The following is a 25,237-nucleotide window of genomic DNA, read 5'->3' on the forward strand; positions in this document are numbered from 1 at the left end:
AAAAAGGTTCATTGTTGAGAGTTTGTGTTGAAGTCTTTCTGCTCTCTAGTGGTGAAAAATCACTTAACGTCGGCTTAAACGTTTCCTTAAAACGTTCCAAGAGAGTGAAACCTTGAGACACATTATCGTAGTCCTCTGGCCGGCACAGTGTACTGACTTCAGTGTTTTTTCCATGCAACACTTACATCGCTGAGACTACAAACACACAGGAACATGCTCACACTGTAAATACTGACGCGTACACATTCACAGACACACAATAACACCCCATCTTGCACCCTCTCCCTGTCACGCCTCCAGCCAAATTAGATTGTGATTGCTCTTTCTGAGGTCACTTTTAATTAAACTGAGATGAGAACATGACACATGGGATTAAGCCCCATCCTATCACTTCAAATTATAAATTCATAACTAATGCTAGAGCCTATTGCTTTCAACCATGACCTCCATATCATTTATGTATAAGAGCAAAAGGAACTCCACTAATTGTCTTCTTCTGCAGAGATAAGGAGCATGACAGGAGGGGGTGGGGAAGTGTGTGTGTGTGTGTGTGTGTGTGTGTGTGTGTGTGTGTGTGTGTGTGTGTGTGTGTGTGTGTGTGTGTGTGTGTGTGTGTATGCGTGGGAAGGGAGTAGTTAACCACACGTGTGTAAGGACAGACATATATTCTAACTTATAATGTTTCAATGTATGTTGTGCCGTATTACATCAAGACTGACTCGACACTGATTGACTCTAGCTCGCTCTCTCGCAGGACTTCGATTAGACATGCTAACCTCTCAATAAATAGGGCTGCAAGAGTTTTTTAAAGCTGAACTTTAATGTTGTGTTGATTTCGGCGGGTCCCTGTGGACAGAAGCGGATCGACCTTTAGATAAATTCTCATTTTACTGGAGCAGGGTCTGACACTCAGTCCTGGTTCTGGTTCGCCCGTTACTTCGGCATGCCAGACAATACGGCCTTGGCCCGCAGCAGCGTGACGTCTGCGTTGGCTTTCAGCGAAGCAGAGCGGCGGAGCTCTACTCCTGACGGGAGGTGAAGCCGCTTCTGCCGGGCGCAGAACTCATCACCTCCCGCCAGAGCTCGACCCGCAGATCGAAGGCGGCAGTGAAGCAGGATCGGAGTCTGTCTGCTGAGGGCTGGTCGCTGCCAGAAGACCCGCTGGAGTCTGAGCTGAAGGACTTCCTGGTGAACCTACATGATTTCTTGTGATTTTGCACGAAGTCTAACCCAGTGGCACCGATGATGAGCATTAAGAATAACTACGTACAAACAGTAACTTCGCTGATGGTCTTGTTTATTTATGTAGGTCATATAGAGGCATCAGCACTAAACTGAGACTGTTTAACCAGTTCCTTACCATATCTTTAAATTAAAAATATCGGGTGAGAAAAGCTTGAACTACTGTTACTTTCCCCATTACACAGAAAACTTGGGAACAAAAAAGACCCTCCTTACCTCCGTGATAAAAGCCTTGGCAGTGGCTGGGCTCATGAACAGCACGGCTCTGCGTAGTGTATCCCTGTAGCGATGCAGCTCTTCCACGCGCAGTGTTCTGAACAGACTTGTGATCATCATGTTGATATTGGATTCCACCTTCTGAAGGGAAACGTCCATTCCCTGCTGAGAGGTCCGGTCCAGGAAATCCTCAATACCACGGATATCTATAAAAAGAGAGGTAGAGTTAAACATGCGTCTCTGTATTGGGCTGTAGAGGAAAACATACGCATTCCTATGAAAGTATTTTGCAAAAAAAAAAAAAAAGGGCAGGCATACACCTGCTCCCACACACACACAGATTGATCAAAAACATTGAGACCATCACTGATTACTTGACACCATATTCACTGCTGTAGCTGATTGGTTGCCTCTCTGCATGAAGAGGTTCGGTAAATATCTCAATTCATGAGCTCCTACAGGCAGTGATTCCTGTCTATCAGTGCATTTGTACGTATTACTCAAATGTTATCCTTTGTATGAATCTAGAGCTACGGCTTTTGTTGTCAGCACTATGCCCGTCAGTGCTGAAAGCCTTTGTCTTCTACAAACTTAAATATACAAAGCATTCTGTAGACTTGTCATCTCTTACAAACACATAGACATGAAAACAAAAGCATATGTTGGTGACTCATCCAAAATGAGAGGCATGTTTTTTTGCCCTTTAGGTCGATTGATGCAGATACTTAGGTCTATTGATATTGATAGACAACACTATCAATAACAAAGGACAAATTCAGTGTTCGGAGTGGGATTAACTGGCAGTAAAGTGATAGATGGATTCATACAGTAGCACATTAAAAAAATACTTTTTCACGTGCAAACTGCAAACTATTCATTGAACCCAATTTTTGATTCCCTTTTTTATTGAGCAGTACCAAGCTGTGGTCCGACGCGCGGCCTCGTTGGACTGACACATTACGCACACACAAGGTTCATTCAAATGCAGAGCCTGCTGTTGTTTTTAGGACATCTTGTAAGCCATTGTTTTACAGCTTCATTTTTTTTTTTTGTTGAAGACAAGAGAGTAGAGATAAGTACTGTAGCAAACTAGTGTAAACAGAGATGACATCATAGGTTGGTTTTCGTCCCAGATTTTTTGAATCAGCAGAATTCTTTTTATGAATTTTAACATAATATCTGTGTGTATGATTAAGTGGCATATAGCTGTGAGGCTGCAGATTGCAACAAACTGAGTACCCCTCTGCTCACCCCTTAATTTAATGTTGAAGAACTATGGTGGCCTTCAGGTAACATAAAAATGCAAAAGGCCCTCTCTAGAGCCAGTGTTTGGTTTGTCCGTTCTGGGCTACTGTAGAAACATGGCAGTGCAACACGGCAGACTCCTTGAAGTGGCGCTCTCTATGTAGATATGAAGGTCTCATTCGAAGCTAACAAAAATACAACGATTCTTAGTTGTAGGTCTTTGTGCATATATAAAAACATAGCTATACATGCTTTATTCCATAAAAAAAAGTGCTTCCTTTTGCTTAAATCCTTAAAAAATAATAAAAAAATAATATTGCTGTTTATGTTCCCTAATGGCTAAAAAACCTTGACCGGTTCACTGAATACATGTAAGCATCTGTATTCTAAAATTCAGAATTGTAAGAAAGTAGTGTGTATGGAATGTTCTTAAATTTAGATCTCATATTGCTCAACCAGATGTGACTCATTTTAACACGCATTTCCCCCAATCCATTGTATGGATTCTTTAATACTGTAGTTATGTGACAGAGAAAAGCAATAACTTTCCTTTATCGATTGAACTTCAATTAGATAGGAACAGGGATTTGTTGTTGTGTTGAATATCTAGTATCTAGTATCTGTGCTGTTACAGTAGAACAGAGCCAAACGTGTCCCATATTTCCTGAAGCCACTATACAGTACATGCAGATACCTACCGGGACACTAAGGGAACAAATAACTTGTTAAGAGATTTAGATTAAAGCACCAAACCACTGTAATTATCTATATTAAGAGTTATTTCTGTATGATAACAAACCACGATGCTTGTGTCAGTAATTTTACTGCCTGGACTCCTCTATTCTTAATGAGCTACATTGCAGGTCAAGGTAATCCTAATTAAGGCACTTTGGTTGAGACTACTGCTAATGATCGAATGATGTGTTTGTGTGTGTGTGTGTGTGTGTGTGTGTGTGTGTGTGTGTGTGTGTGTGTGTGTGTGTGTGCGGTTATGTAAAGTGGTTATGTAAAGCAACTACCTAATGATGTATTTGATATGGAAAACGGATGACACTGTCGTCATTGCCAGTGTCATGACTGAGCAATTAACTGGATTGATTAGACTTGTTAAGGGCCACAGGGCTGAGGCGATGGTGTGATTGCATCAATGCCGAATTTTGGAGGTTTAACAACGTATTAAGGAGAGAGACAGCATGCAACAGCATTGATTCAGACAGAGATTAATTTAGAAAGAAGACAAAAAAAAAAATCCTGCGCGCGCACACACACACACACACACACACACACACACACACACACACACACACACACACACACACACACACACACACACACACTCGCTTACGATACCGAGCAGGCTGTGAGCTCAGAAGGGTAAGTGAGGACAGTGTGGGGGACAATCCGAAAAGTTTGTGTGTGTCAGATGTCAAATCGACACCTTTTCCCACACTGAGAAGATTAAAAAGGGAATGTTGTCAGTCTTTCAGCAACAACATGACACGGCGAGAACAGCAACGTTATTAATGTCTTGCAACTTCTTTTCTTTCGCACTTTCCTCTCCCAAACATTTACACAGCAACACATGCATACAACACACACACACACACACACACACACACACACACACACACACACACACATGCAGCAATCCAGAGGACAGCAGCTGGCCACCCAATCTGTTTAAGAGGGGGTTGTCAATTGACACAAACTCGAGTGTCCGTCTGAGCATACGTGCGCATGCATTCAGATGTGTATGTCTTGCTGTGTTGGCACAACATATGAGTGAGTGCATCATTTTGACTTGATAAAAAAAAAGATCATTAATTTTTCAGTGTATCCATATCGCTCACGGTTTGTCTAATAATTGCGACGTTGTTGTTGTATTTCATTTGTTTGTCTGATAAGAAAGGTAGACGAGCAAACACTGAGATGGCATCTTTAATGGCCAAACCACACAGCTCTAATTGGTGCAGGAGCACAGAGTTATCAAGCCATTCAGATCTAATTACTATTATTAATTAGTGGGAATAATAATTTGGAGTAATTGCTGTTTAACTACATTATCATTGGCAATGTAATCATCATCACTAGGGCTGTGACTCCTAATGAGCTACACAACATGAATCAGTTGTAAAAAAGTAATACAAAAAAAGGCTGAGTTTTTCCTCAATATGTTTTTATAAAGTGTCTGTAAACTCTGTCCTGGCTTTATGTCATGTCTGCCTATTCTAGTGACTGTGCTACAGGCCTCTTCTTCACCTCGTACCTGTTCGTCCACCTGTCGGCCATTCTCTCTTAGCTGCTGATTGACTAGAGGGTCGCTCTGGCTTTCTTTGCACTCATCAGTTCTTTCTCCATACCGGTTTATAGTCCAGGCTGTACAGTATGTGTAATAAATGTGCCTGGCTCCATTCTGTGAGGAGCTTAAAAAACAAACCCATCTGTTTCCCCAACTCCAGCTCATCACGCTCACTAGATTAAACCGTTAAACATGTATTCGTAAATAACTTGTGCAAGCCGTGATCTTTGCCTTGATTAAGGATAATGTGGAACATGATAACATGTATTTAGGCTATAAACCGTAATTGATGAATAACTTAACACCCACCCACCAATCACACAAGTGTAAAACAAAAGTGTAATTAAATACAATAGATAAATGTTGCTCGGCAATGTTGCCCGGAGCAATGTAGAAAAGTGAAAACATAGAGAAAGGTTCAGCTACAGGTGAGATATTCAGTATTGGAATATTTTATAACAACCACTAGAAGAAAAAAGAAAAGAAAAAGTAATTGACTTTCAAATGTGGACATATTCTGGTCCAATTGTACCCATTATCAGTCAAAAGCATCCTCATTTCCTCCATCAGAGTTGGGTTGAGTTCCTGCCTCCTGCTGTTCAAACGACAAGGCTTAAGCACGCACTCCCCACTGCTGAGCGGATCATTGGCTGTCAGCTGCTTTCCATCACGGAACTTCAGAGCACCACAGCGGATCAAAAGACGGGTGAAGTTTCCACCGACCTTGCCCACCAAGGCAACCATCTGTCCGAGAAGCGTTCCTCTGGGAGACGGTACCGCTCCATTAACGCCACGATCGACCATCACCTCAACAGCTTTTTCCCCTCCAAGTGGTCACCTTACTCCACCACTCCTCCCAAGTCTCCCATGGATAGACATACTGTGCATCCCCCACAGTCCCACATCCTCATCTAATAGAGATGACTGTATTACTGCTGCCATGCCAAAGTGTTTTTAGCAACATTTATAAAAACAACTTTTAGAGTGTCTATTTGAGCCTGATTCACTTCAGCTTCTGTACACTATGCCACTTCACATACTAGTTGTTTTTTTCAATTTAGAAACCCAATTGTGCAAAAACACCAGATGTCATGTTTTCTTCAAATGTATCTGTTCTCTGTACAACAATGTTGGTTGTAAAGTATCCAGTATTTTTGCAAAATCCCTCTTTGTTACCTCTATTTTCCATAACAAAGAATATTTAAATGGGATCTTACAAATAAGTTTATTGTCCATTTTATATTGTTGGGACCTAAATGATTTATCTTTTTGTGTCAATAAAATAACTTACTACAACGGAGCCCCATCCATGTCCACTGATTACCTTCTTAATGCACCATCTCCCACCTTTTCAAGTGTAATAGTGAAACTAAAAAAGGCATTTTCTCCCTTTCCTCCATTCGTCAGGCGTCTCTTCTTTCCCCCTCTATCCCATCTATCCTCCAGTTTCCTGGCTCAGAGTGAAAGCTGGAGTTAATGTAGTGTAGCAGCCAACGGTATGCAGGGATTTCACCTGCATGTACCGACCAGCTCAGTGGTCCGTCTGTGTTCAGAAACCCAGAATCCACTCTCCCCTGCTTGCTTTCCCCTCAATCCTCTCTCTTCCCTTGACTCTTCATCTGAAACCTCCCTCCATTTCCCTTGTTTGCTTTGTGTTCTCTTGGGCTGAATCTCATTTTGAGAGTGTGTAACGTCCAAGCTTTTCCTGTCTGGAAGGCGGGCTCTGTGTCATGTGTGATGTCCGTCAATTCACACTGGAGACCTGAGTTCGCATCCCACCGACTGTCAGTGTTGTTTTTATAACCAAACCCTCACCTCATAAAATGAGCAATTACTGCAAACCTTCCCTCAGTTCATCTAAGTGGCCTTAGTCTTAATGACCTATTTTGTCTTTTACAACTTGTTGACGTTTTTGTTTTCACAATAAGTCAGTTAAATGGTTTGTTTATCCACTGCATAAAATATTACCAACATAAGCTACAAGAGAAAAGATTAAAATCAGCCTCTTCTGTTGATATAATCACGGGTCAAGATACTGCACATGATTTTAGGCCATTGTGTACCTTTACATGGGAAATAAAAGAGAGGGCATCTAAATATAGCATTTGTTGGAGTGTGCACTGAGAACACCCGTTTAGAGGGAGGATATCAAAAGAGAAACATCTATATGAAAAAAAAGAAAAAGACACATCTGGTATTAGAGGAGATTCCCCTGGGTGAGGCAAAATGTTTGGAAATCAAACATCTGCATATGAGATTCAGCCACTGTTACTCCCTGGTTGTCTGTCAGAGTCTCTCTTCTCCCCAGTTCTCCCTCTCTCTGCTTGACTTGTGAGTCTTCCCCACCATCAAATAACAAAGGAAATGCCAAACTTTGGGTTTGTACACTTTAACTCTACATCTAACTTTTCAGTTTAAGGCCTTTTTCCTTCCCGACCTCCTGCTCCGTTTCAACCTTCCTCTCCCTGCCTGAGGCGTTTACAGCTTTTGTTTGACAGCTAATGGGGAACAGCCACGCATAGCTGGCAGTGACTTTAGAAAGAGGCCGTGTCCATCCATCCGTACAACAACTTGACTACCAGAGCTACCCTAAGTTTTCCCAATGACTGACGCTTGCTCTAGAGCAGGGAATAAAGCTTGATCGCATATTGTCCATATCATAACGTTGTTTTGCTGCCATGGAATCCATGCTGACATATATTAGTTTCACAAGTGGCAAGGCAAGCTGAGGGAGGAGTGGGGGGACAACTTGGGTCGAGGACAAAGGGGTAGCAGATTACAAATGGAATTTAAACAGATGCTAGTACATTGACGAGTTTATAGCTGTATTCTTTTTATACTTGTGTCAGGTATTGTTTCAGCAATGTTAAAAAATTGGTATGGAGTAATACATTTCAGCAATGAAACGGAGAGTCAGTATTGTTTTTGCTGTCTACCTCCCTTTTTGGTTTGTTCAGTGACAGGTAATAGTGCTCCAAGATTTGCCAATGACTCGTTCTTTTTGAAAGCAGGTTAACTTCACAGAGCCACTGCTCCAGACTCTCGTTCAGCATGATTATTTTATAACATTGAAAAACAAAAGAAAAAACCCCCCATAGGAACCATATTCGCAACTAAACCCCATTTTCAGATCTGTCTCTCTAACCATCTCCACCCTGTTCTGCTGTTAGACCGACACCTGTATGTCTTTGCTTTGTCTTTCCTCTCTGCCGTTACCTCTGGCTATCCTTATCCCTGCCTCAGGCATTTCACTGTTGTATGGCTCGAAGGCAGTGGCTCTTGAAATATGGATTGAGCCTCGAATGGAATGCCGGCCAGTTTCTCATAAGCGTGCATGGACAATTAAATCATCAGCTGAAGTTGTGGCTGAAAATGTTCAAGTGCCCAGCTCCTGGGATCTGAACTGAAACGTAGGACTTTACCTCCAAATAGCAAATAAAATGCTTTAAGCCCTGAAGCATCGCTAGTCTTCCCAACTATCTATTGCTCTCTAAATTGTCTATTCCTTTAGATCTGAGGGCCTATCGCCATCCACCACTCTTGCTTTATTTCCCTTCCTTCTCTTCCTCCCTTATACCTTTTTTTTTCTTTCTATCAACCCTCCAGGCTTTGCATTCCCAGAGTCCCTGCAGAGAGTTTAACCAACACTTGATAAAAACCAACACTCTATAAAAGGTTTGGCACCTTTTAGGTGTGCATCACCTTCAATACCTCCCCCATCTTCTCCAGCATGTATTCCTCAGCTCCCTTCCTTCGTCCTTTATTCCTATGACCTATTTTGATGTGGACCTGCTTATGCCCTGGGCTGCTTTGACATTGCTGAACTGCATGTAACACTAGAGTAGAGCCCTTATCATTCAATTGTACAAAAGGATTTTAGTCACAAGCACATTTTTGTCCAAAACAAGTGCTCTGGGACTGGACGCGTCGTATTCTGGTTCCAATGTCTGCATCTAGCATTCCCCTTTGGAAAAAAAAACAGCTTCAAACAATACTGAAATTGTCTCTCTCTCAATTTTTCATCACAAAGGGCATTTCACCTCCAGTGCCCTCCAAGGATGTAAACTACTACTCCAGGGTCACGTTTGTAAAAGGTTTTACACGCTTTTCAGTTGTTTTTCTGTTTATCTGCTTTCCTGGCTGCCTTTTTCTCTGCCCTACCAAATCTGCTATGCCGTTAGATCCATGTCCCTTTCCCCTCTCTGCTTTGCTGTTTCTGTTTTCCCTTATATATTCACATCACTTTTATCTCTTTTTCTGTCTTGCTCTCTGAACGATTTTACTCCAGAGGAGACAAAGTAAGACATGTCCTCCCTTTATAAAGCGTGTAGACCTTTGGTGTTTGGCTCATGAGTGTTCCTGTTTGCCTCCATTCTTCTGAATCTGCCTTTATCATCAACTTTCCCACAGCTCTCTTGGCACAGCTTTTATGTATTTTTCACCTCCTCTTTCACCTCCCACCAGCTCTCCCCCCTGCTGCGTCTCTGGGCTTCACTATCGTTAAAAAAAGATATACATCCATGCATCTCTCTCTCATCATTCCTTGTTCTCTTTCCTTTGTCTCTAGAAACGACTTCATACTGTCGTCTCTCCTATTTTCCCTCCCTTACTCCATTTTGTCTCCTGCAGTGCAGATATGGTTCAAACATGGCATGTCACTGCTACGTAAGGTCCAAACAAACATCCAGGAGAACAATAGATTTGCAGAGGCTGGGCTCATTAACCAAAAGATTGGCGTTGTGACGCAATAGGTTTGTACCTTTCAAATTAAGACTAAATATTGCTTCAGAAAATCAATTTGGTCAAAATTGTTTCCTATTTTTAAAAAAGAAAAAAATGAACGTATGTGTTTACTCCTAAATATTATAAGTCTATGTTAAGTTTGAACCATGAGAAAGGGGACTGTGCATTTGACTACTGTATGTCTCACATGTCCTGTGTGTTAAACAGGTGAATTTTAATACATTTTTAAGAAGTAAGGGAAAGTGATCAATATCTTCATGTCACATTTAAAATCTCGTCATCCAGTAAAAGTCAAGAAAATTAAAAAAAAATTAAAAAAATAGCAAAAGTATCCTGCCTCAAACACTCTCCTGTTCTCTGCTGAATGCTTTTTTCTATATTAGTGAGATCAAACACACGCTGGGATTTTACCTACAATTAGTCTTCGTAAGGTAAAAAACTGGCATTTCCAATTTCATTCCATTTCTTTCATCAGTCTTAGTAAGTCTGCATGTGATCAATTTAAGATGAAAAAAATCAAATTTTCCATTCTGTTCTCTTATTTAACAACAGCCTATTAGAGACTTTTGTCCTATGTGCATGAAACATTTCTGTATTCAATGCCATTTCTTTCTTTTTCTCTCTCATTTTCTTCTTCTTTTTGTTATAACCCTTTTCTCTGTTCATGACATTTTTCACCCATCTCTGCCCTGCCAAGTAATTGTTTTCCACCTCTATAAAGGAGCAGACACAACAAGACGAGGTGACCCTCTTCACTGTAATACGGTACACTCTTACTCTTTGTATGAACCTGTAAGATCAGGTGTTGGCACCCCGTGTGATGGGGAGAAAGAAAGAAGGGACACAAGAGGAGTCTTTCACTGTCCTCATCTGGGCCATTACTCACTAATGAGCAAATTGTTAGGAGGGAGTTTAAAGATAGGAGGGAAGTATATTTCAAGGTATGGATTTTTGTTTTAAAACTATTAACATGCTTCATTAGGCAGCACTATGCAAGGTGACAGAGACAAGTTTAATAACCATGACAATGGGTTACAGCAGGAACTCTAATCCACACTTTCAGCACATGGCACAGACCCAGGACACTGCATCACACTATATGAACTGCATTATGACAAACAGGGCCTGGTATGAATGGTATCCTCTTGAGGCGGGCACCACTTTATCATGTTGAGTTCATATTTAATGTATAAACTTCTGGTAAAATATGTATAACTACAATAGAGACTCCATAAAACAACAAACATGCAGGTAATGCACAACAGGCATGAGTGGCTGCTGTGCATTGACCAAGTTGGCCAATATTTGAGCCAGAGCGTCTTTTAGAGGAGGTTAGCTGTATCCCATGTGAATGCAGTTAATGTTTAGATTGGTTGTTTGTTCCAATCCAAAGACACAGAACTGCTACGCTTCTCACATCATTATATGCAGAACTTTTGCTTATAGTTAAACATTTACAACTAATAGCTAAAGATTTCTCCACACAAATTCAGAGCAAATCTATGAATGAGGGGTTGCCTCCACACGGTTAGCGTATTCTAACGATATGAACAGCGCAAATAACAGTGTGATCCTGGGGGAAGGGCTGGAGGGCGGACACTACGCTTCTGCAAAACTGCAACAGTCGGAACAACATTATCAGCGTTAACCGCCGAATGGGCGCAGTGCAGAGCAGCCAGCCAGCGGGGCACAACTGAGCCGGCTATGTAAACAAAGCACAGATAAGATCGCATTACAACACACAAAGAGGGAGAGTGACTTCATCATCTAATCAGGATGCCATTACTCTAATACATCTTTACAAGTTTTTTGCTGCTATATTAATATTCTGAGTGTCAAAAAGAGAACCTTTGAGGTCTTTTATCATTTCACTCACATTGCTTTTTATCAAACAAAGTATACTCATCACTTGTATTGTTCTCTCATGAAAAAAGCTGGCAACCTAACAAGCATCACACTTTTAAAACAAGCTCTTCTGTTGGGTATAACCTTTTACTATTGCGCCTCAGGCCCCTCTCGTCATTGGCTAAAAGCAAAACCAAACAAATCACCTTAATGTCAACAGTGTTGTTAACACCGAGTGGTGCTTCCCACATTAGCTCAACGAGGCCCGTGTTGCAGTGGTTCTGACTGGACTATGGGCAAGGTCACTCGGCAGGTAACTTGTCACTCACATTTAAAAAATGTCAGTGTGAATACAGAACACCTGAGGACAGACTGAGGAGAAGTGGAAGAGAAAACGGAGCAGAAATCAGAAAAGAAGAATGACAGAAAAGAATATGGAGGGAGAGAGATAAACTGTGGCAGGAGGGAAAGAAAGATAATAGAGAGAAAACATGTGTTCTCGGTGTCCGGAACGCACCACTCGAGTTGAAAATAGTTGCACCGAAGCTTCATTTGAGAGGACACACTCGGCTGTCTGTTCTCTAAAGAACTCTGCTTGTACAGAGGCGAGGCCTTCTGGGAACATTGCTATCATCTTAAAAGGCCATCTCTGTCTCTCGCTCTCTACCTCCCTCTCTCTCGCTCTCTCTCTCTCTCTCTTTCTTTCTTTCTCCCCTCTCCCCTTCAATAGGGGGGTGAGGCCATTAGGGAACAATGGTGATATCTTTAAAGGGCCTTCTGTGGCTGAGAGAACATCACTGCCAAAACCCAAAGGATCCATGTGCCGAATCAGTGGTCACAGAGCTCAGAGGGGTTAGGAGGGATTTAAGTGGGGTGCAAACATGTATGTGTGTGTGTGTGCGTGTGTGTGTGTGTGTGTGTGTGTGTGTGTGTGTGTGTGTGTGTGTGTATGTATCTGTGTGTGTGTGTGTGTGTGTATGGGGTCTGTTGTGTAGATATTTTTGGAACTATACCCCATTTGGGGACACATTTTAGAGTTGATTGACGGCTCCTAAAACACTGTTCCTACTTTCAGTCTTGATCAGGGTTACGCTAATGTCACAGTAAAAGCCTTTTCCCAACAGGCATGAATATATTTGTTGTTAGTTTGCATGTAACTCTAAAGAAGTTGAATTCACGGAGACTTTTGATGCAGAAGAAAAATAGCCAGAAACCAGATCAGTTGACTCAGATTTCAATATATGAGGAAAGGCAGCGATGGACACACAAGTTATGTACTCGAGCAAATATGTGCTTATTGTCTCTCTACGATTTCTTCATTCATCTTTTGGACATGTGACATTTGGGCTCTCACCACACCATTCATCATGGGTCAGATTGGCAACTGTTGCTATTTCAAAGTACTTAATATGTACAAGTTACCAGGCGCTATGCCAACAGCGTAACATCCACACAGAGCAGCACTATAGTACTTAGTAACTGTGTTATTATATTCTTCGATCTGCCATTCATTTACTGATTGGATGCCAAGAGTATCTTAGGGTTTATGTAACCATGCCATTTACTACGCTGACATCTGAAGTGTGCTACTAGCACTTCCAGAAGGGCCACATCAGCCACTAGTCAATATTCATCCAATATAAACTGCTTGGTAGAGCTCACCAGCTAGAGTGCATATTCAATACACCGATACAATGCTTTAAAGCCTTGGAAGATTGAGCTGGAGCCTGCAGAGCGTATTGCAAAACAATTCCGCTGCAGATATATCCCATTGGAGATCAATGCATACAACACATTAACGGTGTTAATTGACTACAATGAGTGAGATGAAGCCCCGCTATATGGATTAAATCAACACTGAATCACCTCGGGCAAGAAACTATTACACTGCTCTCTTTTGGCTTAAGCGTGTCAGATTTCTGTCCACCCACCGATGAGTGATGTCACAGCTAGTGTTTTCCATTAGCTTGCAAAAATACCTGTTCAGACATCACTCATCGGGGTGCGATCCACAATGCAACATGCTTTTAAGCTTCAGCCCCTCGGGAGCAGTGCACCGGCAGCGTACGTCCCTTTATGACTCAGAGCTGAATTAACTTTACACATAGAATGAGGCAGTATGACGGCGTAAACTGACAGCGTACGTGCTTTGTGTGAGTCTGATTAAATTCAGGATCCTAGCTCACAAGGGAGGATCCTCGCCAAGCAATCAAAAAGGTTGGACTTATAAAGGACACAATACGTAACAGACCACATGCACACCTGCACATTATGAATACACATATGTCCACGGAAAACAGCAACGTGATATTTCAGTTAAAAGAAGCCAAGACGCTGCACAAACAAAGTTGCACTTTATAAAAGGGACATATGATGCTTCTAGTCTAATGTTAGCGCTAATGGACTGGAAAGAGAGAGGGCGGACAGACAGAAAGAGATGGAGAAGCAGGGTGAAATGAGACAGCATGCTAACACACGCAGGCAGACGGATGTGTCACCAGCATAAAGATGCATAAAGATGCATATGTCATATGCATACGCATGTCTGCTTGTGTGTCTGTGTGTTTTGACAGAGAGAGAGAGAGAGAGAGAGAGAGAAAGAGAGAGAGAAAAGAGAGCGAGAAGAGAGAGAGCGATAAAAGAGAAAGAGAGAAGAGAGAGAGAGATAAGAGAGAGAGAGAGAGAGAAAAGAGACAGAGAGAAGAGAAGAGAGAGAGATAGAGAGAGATAAAATAGAGAGAGAAAGAGAGAGATAGAGAGAGAGATAAAATAGAGAGAGAGATAGAGAGAGAGATAAAATAGAGAGAGAGCGAAAAGAGAGAGATAGAGAGAGAGATAAAATAGAGAGAGAAAGAGAGAGATAAAGAGAGAGATAAAATAGAGAGAGATAGAGAGAGAGATAGAGAGAGAGATAAAATAGAGAGAGAGCGAAAAGAGAGAGATAGAGAGAGAGAGAAGAGAGAGAGATAAAATAGAGAGAGAGCGAAAAGAGAGAGACAGAGAGAGAGAGAAGAGAGAGAGATAAAATAGAGAGAGAGAGAGAGCAGTGTTTGTGACTTAACCATACATCCATTAGCTCTCTAATGTCCTGCCATGCTGAGAAACCTTTGATACTGTTATGTTAGATACATTAAAAATCCACACAGCAGTGTTATAGACCTACTATTGCCCTACAAATGCAAAGCACAGTCATTTCACATTTGATCAAAATTGAGTTATAACCTCTATCTGACTTTCTGACATCTGTTCTATTATATGAAGAAAAAAAGGGTAATTTTATGCTAACTTTCAGCTCTTTAAAACGGACCTAATAACCGAGCCAAAACGCACTTTGGCTGTGTAGTTCCATCATTCTGACTATGTATTGCTGCCCAGTGAGTGCTCTCTGGCTTCATAGTCTGTGTGCTCTAGGACTCTTCACCGCACTCTACGTCATAGAAAGGCAGCTAGTCGACTCTTGTTATGTTTAAATTAAAAATATACATTTTTAACATTGATTTCATTCAGTATGTTATTCTGCATTATCAAAAAGGCCGTCTCATTTTTTGACACTAGTCATGTGATTTGGTGTGGTTAAGATACCTTACATAGTGAAATGTATTCATTTATAAACTAATGTATTGTATTACTTCCACTTCCACTATACAAGTGTTCCAAATTACAATCCTAATCACACACACGGACAGACAGGCAGATTTCCTTATTTCCTTACCAAAATCAGAATCATAGAAGAGGATGAACTTCTGCCAGCTGTACTCCGACACCACTTGCATGATGACCTCATTGAGATAGACGGGTGGGCGGACCGATAGGGTGTAGTCATCTGTTCCAGGGAGGCGACTGGTTGGTGGGCAGGCGGAGCGAGGTGTTCCCGCCGGGGAGCGCTGGATGAGGAGGTGGGGGATGTGCATGGCATCGGCCAGAGTCTGAAGGCTGCCCGCAGACATGCAGCCAATTGAACTGACCAGAGCCAGGATACCACGGTTCATCAGCTCACAGGCTGCAGGGAGGGGAGGGAGGCAGCAGAGAGAGGAGGAGGAGGAGGACAAACAAAAGAGGAACATGTTATTTTACAAAGCATAAAAAAGGAAATGATGCTTCGATGAAGACACAGCAGTGGTAAATACTAAGTCACGGTTTTGATCATAGCAATTCTTCGTGGTAAGGGTGCACTAAGGTAAATCATTCTTATTCTACAGGTCACCACACTGCAGCACCAACTAAAGAGACAGGGCAGCGAGTTGTTCCTGCTTGTCTCCACATGCATTGCATAGTCATTTTTGAAGACTAAAGAAACAGACGGACAGGAATAATTCAGAAATATACATATGGTAAAGGTATATGGCAGCACAGTAGGAGCATATTGCAGACTACATGTAAAAAATAAACAACCTATAGAACAAAAAGAGAGTTTTTCTATTGTCTATAAATACAGGCAAGCTTTCAAGAGCCTGAAAGCTCTCTCGTTTCAAGCTGAGTCTTGATATGATGTGAATTGATATACTGAAGCATGACTGCATCACCGAAACACTTGGTGCAGAGCATGCTTTGCTTTTTTTTTTTTTTTTTGCCAAGCACTATTCTAGCTATTGAATCAAAGTCTTTGGCCTGGAGTGAAGCATGTGTCCACGTTATTGATGGACCTCCAGGCTGCTTCATGAGCAATAACACAGTATGAAGCAGTACATTATAGAACACTATTAAAGTGTGCTTTTATAACAAGGGTATTCATAGTTGTATTATAAAACCATGTTGTTAAAGATGACCTTATTGGCAGAGAGACCACAATCCCACAGTCGTTTGTGCTCCACTGTGTGAATGGCTCTGTAGACACTTTCTATGCTTAATTCACCTCCTTTTCCTCACTTCCACTTTCTGTCCTTCCTACACCTCTAGTGCTGTCAAAAACACCTCTACCTCCTACCCTCTCAACCCACTCCCCCATTATCTCCCCTCTTGTCCAAAACAGCCCCTCTGAGTGCTTACCTTTCAGTCCCAATCATTTCAAAGCTACAGTCTTGCAGTGATTTGTATTTTAGTTGCCTCAGAGCACCACTGAATGTTGTACACTGTCCTCAATTTGGAGTCATCTGCCTTCCTCTTCCACCTCCTGCCTAACATCCCTCTCCAGCACCTTTTCCATTCCAGCATCTTTACTCACCAGCCGTTCTCTCCCACATCTTTTGTTATCCCTCAAGGCAACACAAACAACCACCTATCCTCCTTCCTACCCCCACTCCAGCTATCTTTCCATACATGGCCTCTTTATCACTCCATTCTTTTGCTCACTTCTTTGCCTCCCACAACCTGCTCTTCCATTACTTTCACCAACATGGCCAATCACAGTTTGCCCTTAGTTCTTGCCCCTTTTCTCTGTCCCTCGTCCATCTTGTTTCATCCGTCACCTCTGCTCCCCATGCTGCTACTCACTGTGTGCTGAGCACAAATCGTAGGTGTTTATTTCACTTCTAGCTGACTTAAAACGTATAACAACAAATATATAACAAATATACAAGATGTTGTCTCGTTTCTGCCACTTTGGATTTAATTGAATGAACAAACGATCACAGTGTACACGGACTGTACAGTGGCACAGTCAACACCAAGACTGCTGATGTAAATCATAGGCCGACGCCAAAAGTAAAGATTTTGAGTGGCTCTCGGTCTAATTTTGCAAATTGTTGCCCTGCTGTTAATTAATAGTTGTCTTTTTTCTGGAACTGATGAGAGTGAATTGAGATCGTATAGACTCAGTAGTAGAGGTGAAATGCTGCCCCCTATTTGTTTGGAGCATGTGATCAGTACAGTGAAGACAAAGACACAGATATAGACACACACTTAAATGGTATGATGGCAAGAAAGCACAATCTAAAGCACACACAGTCAGTTTGAACAGTATAATGCCACACAGGCCACTCTGTCGACACTGCAAAAACTAAGCTAGAGAAAAGAAAAAGAAAGTTAACAAAGAAAAGCTTGAGGAGACAGATTCATAATGCTGAGAAAAGCAGAATAAAACATTGTATGTGTGCATGTGTGTGTGTGTGAGAGAGAGATCATAAGAGCTATACAATATGACACTGTCTACTGTGTCAACTGGTTTGTACGAAAAACAACCTAATGAGTTGGATTTCAAAGCGGTTTGTGAGGATGAATACTCAAATCGTGACACGTGTGTGTTTGTCTGCGTATTAATGAGGCACAATGTGGTGTCTGCTTCCTGTAATTGCTTATGTTGTTCAATCACATAGTTTAAGCATTACCGATTTAATTATGATTTGTTACTTTTAAGTCACACTTAAACTATAGTCATTCATCTGTTAAAGATACATTCATTGTCTTGAACACCGAGCATATGTGAACAAAACAGCCTAACGCACAAGATTAAAGACATTCTGGAGCTGCTCCACTCAGAAAGGTACAGTTTATAAGGTTAATTGGTTACAGTTGTCAATCAAGTCAATTCTGTAATTAATTGGCAATACATTGTTTGGAACAATTGTCCTCTTTAGTAATAGCTAAAGGGTCATTTCAGGCAACCATTGATGTCGATGATTAATGAATGGAAGCTATAGCAGTTTCAATCTCTCTGCCCATTGTGCAAGTCCACATTTAGAGGAATTAATTAAAGTGTAACAATATATGATTAAACTTCTGAAAGTCTCCGCACACTGCTTAGTCATGGTCATTATTCCTCAAACCACTGAGCCCAGGATTCATCTTCTATCGACACATCTACCTTCACGTTTGAGCAAAGGGACGTCTGTGGCCGTGTGGTGAAGGTGCACCTGTGGACTTATGTGCGTACATTAAGTATGAATGCATTATGAGTCTGCACATGCAAGTCTGCATTTCTCTGAATATTTGAGCCGAATAAGCCAGTCATGTATCATAAGCTACTTTATCTACTTTATTCCACATCCCTATTATAGCAGTCATGCTAACTAACGCTTCATCCGCCTTGCTCTAGTCTAGCTGTAGCGCATTAGCTTAGCATCATCAAGGCTTCTGGCTAATGGAAGGCTTTGCTAATCCTCTACTTATTTGGGCACTTTGGAGAATTAGTGCCCTCATCCCCTCAACATCACACATTCTTAAGTCTGCAGGGGGCTTCTAAGCACTAGGCTCATTAATGCTCTTTGCTAATGACTTAAAGGGCCCGTTGCGTTAACCCAGCCCAATGTTACATCACTCTGAAGTATGCAACAGTAAAAGGAGAGTTTGACTTAAGAGGAACACACTTTGCTATCGCTATGAAAGGTAAGGTTTAAACACTTTTAAGAACAACCACTGTTTACAGTGACTGCAGTTGGAGCGCAAAAACACATTTGGTGTGTAGGAGTGCAAACAAACACAACATGTCGCCATTTGGAGTTTTTCTCCTAAACCGTAACCGCCTACTAAACACTCACACACCACCACCACCGCCGCCACCACCATCATCGTCGTCGTCTCCAGCCCACACACGAGCCCACTCACACATCTGAACCCCTGCTGTGCATGAGCCATATCCTGACTCACGATACATCATTCGGGGGTCAGTGGGGCTAAAACAGGTAAGACCTGTCAAGCATCCACGCAGAGGTGTTTATTTGAGGGATGTACATGTCAGTCGTACCAACACACATATAGGCCTACACGTCCCAGAGCTCAGCCACAGGGATTACCATACGTCGTCAATTATTTACCTCTCTTGCCTCTCCTTCATTTGTTAATGAAATGCTTGATTGATCCAAAACCTGTAAGGAGAACTCAACAGCGTCTAAGTATATAACCGCTACCTCGTCCCGGTCTTGTCTATGTTTACCGACACTTGTGATGCATGCTCAGTGCGCATTGTACATGTGTTGTCTGCAACAGAGCATGTTATTGAGCCCTCTCTCCAGCTTGTCGGTCTGTCAGAAGAAATAGACTGCAAGCACTTCACCAGCACCCAGGTGTGACCGATTCTTCTCTCTATCTGTGACTCTCCAAGCAGCTCTCCTCCCACCACACACACACACACACACACACACACACACACACACACACACACACACACACACACACACACACACACACACACACACACACACACACACACACACACACACACACACACACACTTCATCACACTGATACCAATCCTCCAGTTTCTGTGGCCCAGTGACTGAGGATGGAAAGGGGAGGAAAGAGAAAGGGGTACTGTACTGTAGGATGCAGGGAAATCAATAACCGAAGAAAACCAATAAAAGAGTGTCCGTATGCCTGAAGCTGTAAAACGTTTCTTGAGTAAGTTAGACGCTATAAGAGACTTGGGCAACAGTTTTAAATAGAGTGAAACAACTCACTGTGAAAGTTGCCTTTCGACATTATTGTCCTCATGTCTACTGAATTGGTCTTTGTGTTTTTGCAGTGGCGTTATTACGGTTTAACTTTTTTGGTCTTTGTTTTTTTACTGTGGACTTTTCATGGTTTTTGCTATATTTTTATTGTATAGCAATCTGGGTAACTGATGTTTTTAATTGTCCTTTATGAATAAATATGGATTGGATAATTTGATATCCCTTTACAATCACTGGGGTGAATTGGATATCCGAAGCAAAAATGACAATATAATCAAGTGCAAATGACAGACATGCAAAAAATATATATTAACACTGGTAGAGCAACATAGTAACCCTTTGTGTAATGTGCCAGAAGTACCAATCTCATGACAACAGTAGCCATGGCAGCTGCCTGCCTCATTATGTCACCTGTGTGGGTGGATGTTATGCTAAATGAGGGGTAAAAAGCATAACCACCAACAGCACTATAAAGGGCTTTGAATAATGTAAAGTGTTATATCTGAATGGATTATTAAAGAGACAGTTCCCCCCAATATCTAAAAAAAATATATTTTAGGTCCTGTGGATTTTTAACAATTACTTTTTGCTTTTCAACCAAATTATTTTGGCGCTTTGAGCACCACAAGCTGAGTGTCATATAGTCCCATTACTTAGAGGGCAGACTTCTTTACGGCCAATATCTCCAAAATGGCAGCTCACACCAAAAAAATCTAGATTGATAAATAGCACTACAGGATTTTGGGATGCACTGATCATTTAAGAGCATCATAACTGTGAACTGTAGGTTTCTAACACTGACACTTTAAAACAGATATGTAAAATGACAAGCAGGCTATGGTGAGTCTCCAAAAGTTCTGAATGGAAATCCAACCTATCCAACCATCCAAAATCAGGATATGACTGCAGTTTAAGCTAAAGGTGGGTGGTATCGTCATTATGGCATACACCGTTTTGATAAAAACTGTATGGATTTATTTTGTTATACATTCAATGTTATCAAAACAACACTGAGAGACTTGAAGATGGACAGAGCAGATTAGAAATGTATGCTGCTTGTGTGATTAATCCATCAATCCTGTTAGTCCAATATTGCCATAAAGACGTTCTGCTTGTTGTTTTCCAACATTACCCACAATGGTCTCATACAGCCAGTGATATTTGAGGGAAAGACTTCACGGTATAAATGCTATAGAGGAAATCTTTCCGACGATTAACAAATTGATATCGTCTTATGGTTTATATTGTCATCCAATAGCAATAAAATGCTAACAAAAGGCTATTTGTATAAGCTGGCGTTTTTTTTTTTTTCAAGCTTAGCCGACAGGAACAAGGACAGCTCAATTTATGAGAGAAGTACCCCATTATGTAAAGCAATAAGCTGAATGAAAAGACATTGAGTGTCTGCTGGCTGTAGGATGAGTACGTAATCATAATCAAGTGTTTGGTTTCATCAGAAATCCACTGACAGAGACAGAGAGGAAGTGCTAGCCAGCGCCCACAGCACTGTCATAGCCAAGAGTGTATCTCCATGTCTAGAACTGTGTGTGTGTGTGTGTGTGTGTGTGTGTGTGTGTGTGTGTGTGGGTGACCTACTTGTGTCTGTGTATTGTTTCATGTATTGTTCCAGATCCACAGCTCCAAACTGCTGCCATGCATTGTGCCATACACGGCTAAGCACTGAGTGGCAGAGAGAGATGCTTACTCACACCGCTGGCGGGCTGAAAATATGCTCTGCTTTGTACACGCCTCCGTGTGAGCGTCTGTGTGGACCGTTGCTTCGCTGATATACACTCCTTGAGGGAATTAGCACTTGAATTAATGTGGTCAGGAAGGTAGAATGTGCAAAAGATAACATGCCCTTTTCGACTTTGTTTCTCTTGAAATTTATCACTCTAAGTTCTCTGACTCCTGGCACTTCCTGTTGCCGAAAATACCAGACCGATGATTTCTCGCAAACACAATCTGTTCTTATTCCTGCCCCCAGTGCGCCTCCCCACCATCCACCCTGTTCCCATTAAATTTTAATGGACCCCCTTTGGTCCCTTCATCTTGTCACATTTAACATCATCTATTCCTAGCTAGCACCAGTCTTTGTGCCCTGGAGATGTATACATCCTCTCTTTCATCCAGTCTATTTTTTTTTTTGGTCTTTTCTATAACTTTGTCTGTGTCTCCTCTGCTCATTCCCGTCAACTGCCCCTCAATTCAGCACCCTTTACAACTATATTTATCCACTTATTGCACCCCTGTTATCACACTCGCCAGATGAATGCCCCTTTCTCCCTTTCTTTAATCCCCATCTCTCTCTTCCCCCGTCTCTCTTTTTCCATCTTTCTTGTAAATGTTCACTAAGCCACACTATCTACTTGCCTTTTTCTCTTCCCCTTTTCCTTAAATAACCCTTTCTTTTTACCCATCATCATTCTTCCTCCTCCATCTTTTGTGACACGAGTCAACAGTATAATTCAATCACGGTGTTTAGCTCCCGGTGTTGTTGAGCACGACAGATAAATGCCTGCGCTTCACATCGCCGTGAGCCGATCACTCCCTCCTTCACCTTTTGCCACCAATCCAGACTCAACTAAATCCTTCACTCCATTATCTGAGATTGGTGCATGTACATTAGATCATTGTGGCCTCCATCCATCTCTTCATCAACTCGATTGTTTGTCAAATCCAATTAAACTCCACCGTGTGAACTTTTACCTCTAGCGTCTACTTCATTCTCTCTTAATATTCTGCACATCTCCTTTCATCATCTACCCCCACACACCCTCCTTCCCTCATCTTATGCTTTAAAACCGTTTCATCCAGAAGCAGTAATCCACAGCAGTTACCTACACGTCGTGTGTATTTCACAGCAGATACAAAAAGAGCCTAGACGTAAGTAGAGCATCAGCTGCTGACACTCAAATATCAACATAAATGTCTTTAATGAACTGTGAAGAAAACCTGTAATGCGCAATTATTTTTAGCAAAAAGCTCGGGACAATGTTTGAATGGCAAGTATCTCTTTATATGCACAACGTCTCGTCCTTTGCATCAATTTGTCTTATCTCTGTCGCTTCTCTTTGGTTCCCTCCACACCTAAAGTATCTGTTCCACATTTGAGGCCTTTTCACACCAAATCTTAAATCATTTCAGTCAAAAAGAAAGCCGTTTTTTTTTTTTTTTTTTTCTTTTTCTCCTTTACTTTCGTTTTCTCTTTCACACCAAGTCTGGTGTGAATTTTTAAAGAAGTGATCTACAGAGGAAAGAAGAAAAAAGTGAAACATCTGAGCAAAGACTACCTCCTCCTGTGCTCCATGAATAGGAAGAGAAGCTAAAGCTTTCATGGAATTGTATGCATTTTTTTCTCTCCTGCTCCCTGCCCATCTTTAGTATCAAATGGGCCTCTTTTTCTCCGACTGTTAATGCATATCACACACACACACACACACACACACACACACACACACACACACACACACACACACACACACACACACACACACACACACACACACACACACACACACACACAGTCCACATTCTCCAGGTTGGCAGCAGTTTTCTGCTCCCTTTTCATGCTATCATACTTGCCATTCTAAATTACCGGTGGCTCATGTTAGCAGCAGCTATGAAATGATGGGACGCAGATATTCATCGCACACAAAAAAGGTGGGGGAGCAACCTAAGTTTGTAAAGGCTCTCCGGCTCACAGTGCAACAGTTTATCCTCTTTCTCATTTCTTCTTTTCCCGCTGCCCCAACTCCATTCACCCTCAACCCTCCTCAACCTCCTCGACCCTCAAAAAAGACCCAATGCTGTACAAATCTTTGTGTCCGAGGTCTATCCGCTGTAAAGTAGAGGAGAAATCCGGAGCTCTTTTCTTCACAGCCCTCGTGTCTTTGCTGCTAGTTCTTCACCAGGACAGCTTTACGTCATTCTGCTTCTCTCCTCCCACACACACTACACCTGTGCTTCTTTTTAATTTCCCCTTCTCAAGCTTTAGTGGAATTGCTCGCCTTGTAACCAATTCTAATGTGGAACACTGCAAGCCGTTTTCCAAAAGGATGTTATTCTGCGTGTTTGTACAGATTGACTGTTGCCTACCTCCGGTTTCTCTCTCTTTTTCTCTCGCTATCTTTTTCATATTCTCTTTGTCAGCTAGGGTAATGACCCATTTGTCAATGCTTTAATCATATTAAGAAGATGGGTTGGTTGTTGCTCGCTGCTAATGGCTTAGTGTGTCTCTGTTTTCACTGCCTGTGTACACAACAGATGTCATATTTTCCCACTTGGTGTCTCAATAGTCGATTGCACTCAGGTGTGTGTGTGTGTGTGTGTGTGTGTGTGTGCATGTGGGGTGCATGCATGTATTTCTGTTTGCCCTTGTGCCTTCATGCCTGTGCGCGAACATCATCGCCAGACTATCATTTGAGAGCGATACTGTGGCTTTGGGCTGATGATTATTTTTGTATATAATTGAATGTGATGAGTAAAACGTAACTGTTTCTCAGCTGTTGGCACTTCCTACACAGACTGGCTGGCTGATTGCCCTCCGTCACGAAATTTGGGATGGGACTGCGGATAATCAGTGAGCTATTCAGCTCACCATCACACATAATATTTGATCCGATTTTGACAAAACGTTTGGGGGTGTCGCACCTCAATCACCACAATCTGTCACTGTAAACAGCGCAGTAATTGGCCTGATGTGATGGACTGCGGCATGCGTGTTTACTTCTAACTGATTGACCCGATGAAGAATGTATTATTAATAATAGGAACCAACATGTGCTGATGTCTGAGAGCGTGGGTGTGTGGGGGTGTGTGTGTGTGGGGGTGTGTGTGTGTGTGTGTGTGTGTGTGTGTGGTATTCCACAAGCAAGTGGTACCAACACACAGGACTGTTGAGTTTCATACAACCCATACTAAACCCAACATTCAGAAGTGTTTACACCATTTACCAGTAAAAGACATCCCCCAGTGCTGTAGTGCGTCTGAGACAGCACCATGTTGAGTGATGGAAGAACTTCATTAGCTGCAGCTGTATATCGAGATTTGGAGGAGACGGGGAGGAAATGGATGGATCGAGTTAGAAAATGGTGAGGAATACAAAAAGAAAAGGGACTTTTTTTTTTTTCTGGTCTATAGAGAGTAAGTTAGGGATGTGCATTTCAGAAGAAAGGAGAATTGGAGACTGGAGAGAGGAACAGAGAGATTCGTTAATCGACATATCGCAGTAAAGACCACTGGAAAATGAAGGAAGGGTAAGAGCCTGTGGAGACGGACGCAGACATATGCAAATCAGCGGGCAGGACGGGGAGAGGGTGAC

At 41.9% G+C, this 25,237-nt stretch overlaps 1 protein-coding gene across 4 annotated transcripts in view; it reads right to left on the minus strand.

Annotated features, from left to right (window-relative positions):
- Positions 1-25,237, minus strand: part of grid2 (glutamate receptor, ionotropic, delta 2) — a 434,148-nt gene that overhangs the window by 170,557 nt on the left and 238,354 nt on the right. For all 4 annotated transcript variants that reach the window (XM_068703404.1, XM_068703407.1, XM_068703405.1 and 1 more), the window contains 2 exons: positions 15,303-15,590; positions 1,459-1,664 (listed from right to left, as the gene is read on the minus strand). In XM_068703404.1, the coding sequence (XP_068559505.1) occupies positions 1,459-1,664; positions 15,303-15,590 (494 nt within the window). The remainder of the gene's footprint in view (positions 1-1,458; positions 1,665-15,302; positions 15,591-25,237) is intronic.

This window comes from Cebidichthys violaceus, unplaced genomic scaffold, assembly GCF_023349555.1.
Source record: "Cebidichthys violaceus isolate CVI_PGR_0920_01 unplaced genomic scaffold, fCebVio1.0.p SCAF_9, whole genome shotgun sequence".
Taxonomy (NCBI): Eukaryota; Metazoa; Chordata; class Actinopteri; order Perciformes; family Stichaeidae; genus Cebidichthys; species Cebidichthys violaceus.